The 9,198-nt window shown below is 54.0% G+C and overlaps 1 protein-coding gene across 4 annotated transcripts in view; it reads right to left on the bottom strand.

Annotated features, from left to right (window-relative positions):
- Window positions 1-9,198, bottom strand: part of SKI (SKI proto-oncogene) — an 83,388-nt gene that overhangs the window by 3,589 nt on the left and 70,601 nt on the right. For all 4 annotated transcript variants that reach the window (XR_014185768.1, XR_014185769.1, XM_082069683.1 and 1 more), the window contains 5 exons: window positions 5,778-5,903; window positions 5,135-5,250; window positions 3,598-3,854; window positions 2,644-2,945; window positions 75-305 (listed from right to left, as the gene is read on the bottom strand). Coding sequence is in view for 2 of the 4 variants with exons in the window: in XM_082069683.1 (XP_081925809.1) it covers window positions 75-305; window positions 2,644-2,945; window positions 3,598-3,854; window positions 5,135-5,250; window positions 5,778-5,903 (1,032 nt within the window). In the remaining 2 variants the exon portion in view is untranslated. The remainder of the gene's footprint in view (window positions 1-74; window positions 306-2,643; window positions 2,946-3,597; window positions 3,855-5,134; window positions 5,251-5,777; window positions 5,904-9,198) is intronic.

The following is a 9,198-nucleotide window of genomic DNA, read 5'->3' as shown; positions in this document are numbered from 1 at the left end:
GTTACAACACACAAGTTAATCACGACGCCTCGTCAGCGCCAGCTCCACCCGAATGAGAAGCGCTGGGGTCTCACCTGGGCCGAGTACTTGGCGCGGAGCCGCCCGGCTTCGCAGCCCTTGTCGCACACGCGGATCTGCCTGGCTTGTTCCAGCTCCCGCTTCAGTCGTATCCGGGACTCATTGGCTTCCTTCATTTTCTTCTCGTTCTCAGCTCTCAGACGCTCGATCTCTTTCCGTAAGTTGCGCTTGGCCTCTGTTGCTTCTCGCAGTTTCTCTTTTTTAGCCACGCGCAGGAACTCCAGCTCCTGGAACACACGAGCAGTTCAGCTGTGGAACGGAGGAGCGGGGACTGAACCGTGCAGGGAAAGGGGCCCTGGGGACGCCACCCGAACGAAGCTCCCACCGTCCGGGGTTACGACCCAGACGGCTCATGTCTAAAGCTCCTTCTGCACAAGCTTTTCTCCTTTAAATCACCACGAGATCCTACGCTCAAGATCCCCTGCATCCTCGGACAATGTAAAGCAATATGCTACAGCCACACTTTGCTTTGTCAAACAAAATAGCTGTGACCATCTGGGAGTGAATAAAGATGAAGCGCAGTTGGAGAGAGCTCCGAGGAATATGCTCCGCACCGCTCCAAGTTCCAAACAAACCAACTGCAACGCCTGTGTGTTAACTCAAGGCACCAACGACTCGTTATGATCAATGCGGTTCGTGAATGCCCTTTGTGCACAGCAAAGCTGCACTAGAAAGTTCACTACCTGCTAGAGGAACCAGTAACCAGGTCCATTTTATCAACGCACCCTCGCAAAAACAACATTTAAGGCAAGTACGAGAAAAAAGCCAAAATTAAGTATCTTTTTTCTAACTCTGGGCCATCCTGGCTGGCTCGGGGTCACCGCGGTGCAGCCCCACGGCTCCGGCACAACAGCTGGAAAACTCCGCGTTAAACCTTCGCTGAATGGGATCCACGGTTTGCTCTGCAAACGGCCGCTCTCACCGACCCGATTCTGAACCTCGAAATCTCAAATTCGAGAGAGCACCATTAACTGAAATGATACCGATAAGGAATCTGAAGGTAACAAAGGAAGAAGCTCACAAGTTTTTAAAAAGCTGTTGTTAAAAGGCGTGTTCATCCTAAGCACAAAATGCGCTCACTGCAGCTCTGTCCCCTAAATGGTTAAATCAGAAACTAAAGTTCCATTTTTTTCCCCAGAAGCAGCGTTTCCTCTCTGTCACAGCAACGTGTTTCTGTTCAGTAACGCGGCAGGCGGGTCATGGGAAATTCACTCTCCTGACACTCTTGGTTCCCAGCCCGGCCGTGGAGAGCTCAGCTGAGCCCACGGCACCAACGGCGCCGGCACACGGCACCAACGGCACCAACGGCACCAGCAAACGGCACCAATGGCACCAGCAAACACACGGCACCAACGGCGCCGGCAAACACACGGCACCAACGGCGCCGGCAAACACACGGCACCAACGGCGCCGGCAAACACACGGCACCAACGGCGCCGGCAAACACACGGCACCAACGGCGCCGGCAAACACACGGCACCAACGGCGCCGGCAAATGGCACCAATGGCACCGGCAAACACACGGCACCAACGGCACCGGCACATGGCACCAACGGCGCCGGCAAACACACGGCACCAACGGCGCCGGCAAACACACGGCACCAACGGCACCGGCAAACACAGGGCACCAACGGCGCCGGCACACGGCGCCAACGGCACTGGCAAACACACGGCACCAATGGCACGGGCACCAACGGCACCAGCAAACAGCACCAACAGCACCGGCACACGGCCTGTGCTGAACCGCGAACCCGCAGCTGCCGCAGCCAAAACCGCCCAGAGCCCCGGTTCCCTCTGCCCTGAGGTGCCGCTTGAGCCATCGCCTCAGCACCCCGTGCTCCTTCATCCACTGCTTCACCTCATTCCCGCTTCACTTTAAGTACATGCTGTGTTCTTTAGTTTAGATATTTAAAAATTAGCTTTAAGTATGTAGTACTTGTAAATATTTACATTTGGCCCAGCTCACATTCCAAGAGGCTCCCGCGCCGCCGTGTCCGGCCGGGGGATGAGCTGGCGCCCAGAGCGGCGCTGAGCGCCCGTCTCTGACACGACCGACCTATCAAGGATTTCCAGAACTAAGGCGCTTGTTCACTGACCGAAGCGCAAACCACCCGCTGGATCACGGGAAGCTCAGCCCAGAGCCGCGTTCAGCTCTGCGCAGAGCTGGTCTGTGAAACTCCTCCCAGCCGGGCAAGGGCAGGATCCTTACAAATCTTATAAAAATACAGATAAAGCCTCCGTGAGGACAGAAATGTTTCTAGTGCAGGGAAATGAAAACACAATAAACTCTGCTGGACTAGAAGATTTTTTCAGTAATGAAAAGATGTTGATTTTGGTAACCATGGATTTACACCCTAAGGCAAAAACAGGTGGCAAGCTTAAAAATGTAGGAATGGTTCCTGTATATACTTTGGTTTCCCAGCTGAATTTCCAAACAGTGCAGCAGCAAAGGCTGTTGCTATTTGGGAAAAATGGGGCAATTCTCTTCTACACGAGCCCACCTCCTGGGTTCCACCTGGCAGAGCGTCCGTAGCCGCGGCCCGAAAAGCCGCGTTGCGGGATTACCTGGTGCAGGCTGCGCTTGGCTTGCAAGGCGGCGTTCAGCTTCTCCTCCTGCTTCACCCTCATCTTCACCACCTCGTGGAGGAATTTCTCTTTGGCTTCCTTGGTGTCCAGGCCGCCGTCCAGCGCCTGCCGCAGGTGCTCCAGCTCGGCCTCCAGGCCGCTGCCGTGCGGCTCGGGGGGCGCCGCGGGCTCCAGGCCGCTGCCCAGCGGCGCCGGCGGCTGCATCCCCGGGGAGCTCATGTCCTTGGCCGAGCTGGACGACGTGAAGGACGGGGAGGAGAGCGAGGACAAGGAGGAGGTGACTGCAAAACAGCGACGGCGAGAATTAACCACAAAACGGCTACAGCGAACGTGACTCAACGCGTGCTCAGGGCCTTTTGTACAGAGGAGATGATGGTCAATAAAAAAACGGAAGAAAGAAATGGTCCATTTTATACTCTGATATTTGAAATGTGATGAAAACGCAATCCTGACTGACTTACGGCACCAAGTTCCAGTTCTCTTGAATTGTGACTTATGTCACAAACGGTGTTTTCTTCACGGGTGTGAAGAAACAGATTCCTTCAGGAAAACCCACATGATCCTGCCATTTTCAGGGGGCAACATGTTTTCTTTTTGCACAAACTGCCCGCACTGAGTAAAGTCTGAAGGCACCGAGGGCAGCAGCAGAACGATCTAAGTGACATTCATGAGGTGCCACCGCTGTCTCCCCTCGCCTTTTGCTGAGAGCACCAATATGGGAATGCTGCTTTCAGCACACACAGGCCCTTGATCTCTGCTTTAACATTCAACTCTGTGGATGCAGTATTATATTTATTACATTTAATCACAAGAGGTGCAGTATTATATTGATTGTATTTAATCACAACCGAAGTTGAACAGCCGACTCCCGTGCATAACAGGAACACCCAGCACAAATAAAGCACGACAAAGGCAGATAAAACTGTCACTTACATTCTTCCCTGGTTTCCACTTCGATTTCTGCCTCTGACTCCTTGTCCTCCTCGGGCGCGGCGGCGGCGGCGGGTGCGGGCGCGGGATCGGGCCCGGCCGCGGGCTCGGCGGGCGCTTTCCTGCGGCGCGGCGGTGCCGGAGCGCCGGGCTCGCTGCCCCGCGGCGCCGGGGGGGCGCTGAGCAGCTTCTGGGGCGCCGGGGGGGCCAGCGCCACGTTGGGGGCCACCGCATTCTCAAAGCTTTTGTAGGAGTAGAAGCTGGTTCGGACCGGGAGGCAAAAGGAAGGAGAGAACAGTCATATTCTTGGCTTCGAAATGCTTCCCGATCCCAAGACACAAACCGCACGTGACAGCGAAGTTCCACTGATTTACACCAGCTAAGAACCTGCCTATCTATTTACTGTGCGTTTTGCGCTCATTTTGTGCAGTCAATCTCCATTCAGTTCAGAACAGATCAAATGGGAAGTGCCACATAACCTGAGAGCACCAAAGGGATGAGATCTCCCAGATGTTTCGTCCTGATCTTCACGCGTTACTGCTTTACTGAACCGCACTTTTACTTCTATCCACAAGTGTTTTGTAAACCTGGAGACGGCCCTTCCTGCAGAAAGGCCACGGGAGCGCAAAAGGCTTTGATTTTTGATGTACGTAAAACCAGTTAAAAACACCAAATCCCTCTTAAAGAACAGTACTATTGTGATGCCAAATACACAGAATTTTGCAAAACACATAGAAAAGACTGGTTTTGCAACTTCCATTGAGCATCCACCACCTGATGTATCTTCAGTCATTTCTTACCGTTTCTCCTGAACCTGCTCAAGGTTTATTTCCCAAACCGTAACCGGGCGGGTTCTCCGCGACACCGCGGGCACAACACCCGCCCGCCGGCCGCCCGCGCCCCCTGCGTGGGAGCAGGGGTGGCCCTGTACTCTGTCTTTCTTTAAATAAATCTCTACAGCTCTAAGCAACTTGTTCCTAAGGGCAGCTCAATACGTTCTCCACAACGCTCCCTAAAAGCACCTGGTGACCTCAGTCGAAGGTTCCACAGAAACCGTTTCTCTTAGGCAGAAATCTGGCACAAAAATTTTTCAGACTGAAAAGCTCAAGTCCGGCACAGTGAGGAGTAACCGCGCCGGCACCTCCCGCGGTGACACCAGCCGCCCCGCTGTGGCACTGACTCATCGGACCGGTCCAGTTACAGCCCCATCCCCAACTCCATCCTCCTCTAAACTGAGAAGCCCCGGAACTTCTGAAGACTGTCCCCAAAATGATGGAAGTTCAGCCTCCATTTCAGACCTCTACGCAATGTTCCACCTAATAAACCTATTTCATGAATGCACAGAATATCAATGCTCATTTTTTTGTTTCCCTTCTGCAAATTAAAACTCTGCAGCTGCAAACGCTTTTCACTCCGATCCTCGTGGACTGATTGACCGACAGACCCACCAGTAACAGCGCAAGGGCACAAACGTAAAGTGATTGCCGTGGGCCGAGTCCCCCGAGCCGCTGCCCCGTCCTGGCCCGTCCCCGTCCCTCACCTGTCCCGGATCAGCGCGGGGAGATGGGGCGAGAGCTCCTTGTCGCTGGCCGACACGGCGGGGGACCAGGGCCGGAACGCCGAGAGGCGCTGCCGGGGGTGGACGCAGCCGATGCTCTGCGGAGAAAAACAGGCACACACAACCCTTTCAAACGCTGAATTACAGTGGAGAGCCCGGGATGCTTTTCAGCACACATTCTGCTATCTGTACACTCCTCCTCCACGGCCAGGACCCCCTTAGTAGCCTCCACCAGCAGAGGTGAACCGTACCCAAGTAAAACCGCACGTGTTTCCTTTGCCAGTAAGTTGTGTGTGGTTTGCAGAGCCCACAAAAGGCTCCTGAGTCCTTCAGGACTCTTGTGCCTCAAAGGCAGGAAGGAATTGCCTGTTCCAGTGTCACAGGCAAGAGCTGCCTGTTTGTTTCAGTGTCACGGGCAGGAATTCCCTGTGTCAGTGTCACCATTGGGGTCAGTGAGCGCCGGAGGACGGCGAGGAAGCTGGAGGCACCGAGCTCAGGAAAAGGACAGAAATGCCGCTAACTTGGAAAACCTGGGCAAGTTCTTCCTCTCATTTCTCTCCTGGTTTCAGAAGAAGGATGCTACATGCTAGTTTGATCTTTCAATTACGAAACATTCAGCAATCACCTTATTAGATGAACTGGATAAGGACCGTAACCAACTGGACTGCTTTTCCTTCTCAGTAGCAGCTGGAGACTGGGAAGCAGAGTCATCTATTTTGGGCTTTTTGGAAGCAGGAGGATCTGAAGAGACCTGAAACAAAGACAGGCAGGAAAAATCAAAGACAGAACTACTAATTTTGCCATCAGCTTAGAAACAGGTTATAAGGCAAAGCAAATTCTGTATTTAAAAGAAACACACACTTGGAATTTTTTCTGCGTTTTTAAACCTAAGGGAAAACAAAGGAGTGAAAACAAGGCACAAATTGTGACATAATGCCGCTTCATTCCTTCATTCGGAATACTCCAGTAAAGCGCCGACGGTGCAGGAGGGATGGGCAGCAACAGAAGCGAGACATTCACACCGTCTTGCAGAGAACTATCTGCCTTGTATTATTTTTGTATGCAGAAAGGTAAGGTTTAATGTGGTTGCTGAACTGGAAAGATTATTTTAAAGGAGAACAGACCAGACTTTGTTATTCTGTTTGCAGCGGTTGTTATGCCGATGACTTCACTGCCCCACAGCTGCGGTGGATTCTGGGGGTGCTGCCAAGAGCTGCTTTGCCTTTTCCACAAGTGGCTCAGCTTGGCCCATAAATCATCCTCAAGCATAAGAAAGCCCTTTGGCAAGCGAAACCCCTTTCCTTCAACACTGCGAAGGAATAAAATTCCTATAGTCCCAGCGTGGCTTGCAAAAAAATTGGTAACTACTGGTTTAACTGGTGCGCGGGGGACACCAGCCTGGAGCGCTGCCAGCGCAAACAGCGCACGGAGAACGTTCTGGACCTTGTGCTGCATCATGACTAGAAAGAGTAAGACAAACACAGCACCGCAGCCCCGACTCCTTTTGCTTCCTTTTCTTTCTGAGATCCCCAGCTCTCTACCTTTCCATTCCCACGGCAGAACTGTGCTGCGCTATCTAGCGATCGCTCATATTTGCATTAATTTTTTTTCATCCTTACACCTTACTGTGATTTTTGTGGGCAAACAAGTATTTATACAGGTGTGCCTGTAAAACACGGGCAGGGCAACATTTGGAGAGCCTGAAATGCTTCAAAACCAGGTCTATTTGCCAATGAAAGAAAAGAGCTTATTTGCCAATGTCTCCTGTTCTGAAAATCAGGCCCCTTCAAGGCATCTTAAACTGGGAACCCGGGAATGGCTTCTCCAAATGACTCTTTGGTCCCTGTGATCGAGCGGCTCCCGGTCCTGCCACCGTCACACCTGCCTCGGGAAAACATTCCCTGGCCCCGTGAGCCCAGGGCAGCTCTGCGTGTGTGGGATGGAGAGGAACGGCACGGGCGGGTGTGTGTGTAACCCCAAGCGCTACATCAGCCCGTGCGGTGCCAAACGCAGCCCCGACGCGTTTGCAGATTCCCCGGGCACAGCTTCAGGCCCTGGCATGGTCCCTCCCATCTAACCCGACCCAGAACAGGCTTTTCTAAACGCTTTCTGGAGAAAGCGCAGGACAATGCCTTGGAAAAGCTTTGTTTTTGCTCTCGGAGATGCTGCCTGTGCAGAATTAGTGACAGCATTCGAAAGGTATTTGGCAAGTGGCTCCTGCTCCCACCCCGACCCAGTGGGGCTGGTGAGCGAGTGGGGAGGGGGCCGGCGGAGGGAGGGGTTGGAATGGAAAAGGCAACAGGTGGCAAGACTCAGCGCGGCCGCGCGTCCCCCAGCGCCGCGGGCCGTTCTGCTCGGGCCGCCGGGTCGGCACCGCGTCCCCCAGCGCCGCGGGCCGTCCTGCTCGGGCCGCCGGGTCGGCACCGCGTCCCCCAGCACCGCGGGCCGTTCTGCCTGGGCCGCCGGGTCGGCACCGCGTCCCCCAGCGCCGCGGGCCGTTCTGCTCGGGCCGCCGGGTCGGCACCGCGTCCCGCGGGAAACCCAACCGCTCGGGACGGGACGGGGCAGGCAGAGCAGGCAGCACGGGGGCTGGTCTGTGCTCCCCAGGAAATCGCGGCTCCTCTGCCGCTCTCATCCTGTCCCGTCTCTGCCCTCGGTCACCGCTGACACCCGGATCAGGAGGGTGCTGAGCACGAAACCTTTCAGCAGACCTGGGAAATGATGCTTAACCTTCAGTTGCCAGGAGCCAGTATTGATCTGAAAACACAAGCTGCTGCTAGGGGGAAAAAAAGCAGTAAACAAGGCCTGTGCATGGGGGAAACCACGTTTTTGCTTTCCCCATCAAGAGATGTAAATGGGGTAAAAAAAGGGGAGAAAAAAGCAGCTGCTAAACGGGGCATTTATATTTTTCTCCCGCCACAGGGCCCTCCGCTTCTCCTGAGGAAGCAGAGCGGCTGCAGCGGTGGAGCTGCGGGCTCAGCCACGGCCGCTGCCGGCACCATCCTGCACCTGACCCCTCCGCCCGTTCGCGCCCGTCCACCGTCCCGCCGGGTTCACACGAACCGTCCGCTGGCTGGGGCAGGAGCCGCCTCTCAGCACATGCTTTAAAAAACCCGCCCCGTGTTTCGGTTCCATTTGAACAGTGGAAAAATGCGGCAGCTCCAGCAGCTTCCCAGCCGGTCCACGACACCTGAGGCACAACGTGTTGCTCGGTCAGGAAATGGAGGCTGAGCTCCCAGACTCATGACCCAGACGCCTTCTGACCACAACCTGCAGTCACCCCATTGCCATTCCTGCTCCCAGACGTCCCGCCGGACACACCTTGGGCCGCTCTGCAGAAACACCATGGCTGCGCCACAAACGCCTCAAAAATGCCCCACAAAGGTGCAAAGCGGGTGGGGGCTGTTCCGACGCCACAACAGGCAGAAGTGGATTCGGTTGTGACTACAGGAGGACGCTGAGATGCGGAACAAGACAAGATGCTGAACACAAAATCTCCTGTTTGCGTGACTCACGCGTTCCATCCCACTCCAGACAGATTCCAGGCAACAATCTGCCCCGCTCCGACACTCCAGCCCAGCCGGCGAACCACCGAACTGCCTCAAATACACATGATCGTGTTTCATTTTCTCTCTTTGCCAAGTAATGAAACAGACAAAGTTGCAAAAGAAAATCCGATGTAACTTTTTTTGCCACCTTCACAAGTGACTTATGAACAACTTGAATCAAAACCCTAGAAAACTGAAATAAACATTTCCTTATTTCCTTTGCAGTTTTTCTTCCACTGCAGGCAGCTTGATAACCTGTGGTCCAAGGGGCTTTGTTTGCGCTGGGCACCGTGATTTGTTACGTGCACCTTCTCGTAAGATGCTTCGGGACACCAAGTGGGCCCAGAGATGCTTCGTGAAACATTCACTTCAGCTTTTGAACTCTTGTTTTCTGAAGCAATTGGTTTTTGAGGCAAAACAGAACGATTTACAAGTAGCTAAAAAACGATTTTAAAAAGCACATTCCAAAGGGAAATTTGGGCACGTGAACCTCGACGT

The sequence above is a fragment of the Streptopelia decaocto genome, assembly GCF_964273445.1.
Source record: "Streptopelia decaocto genome assembly, chromosome: 20".
NCBI lineage: Eukaryota > Metazoa > Chordata > Aves > Columbiformes > Columbidae > Streptopelia > Streptopelia decaocto.
The sequence above is the reverse complement of the archived record's forward strand: the minus strand, read 5'-3'. Positions and strand labels throughout refer to the sequence as shown.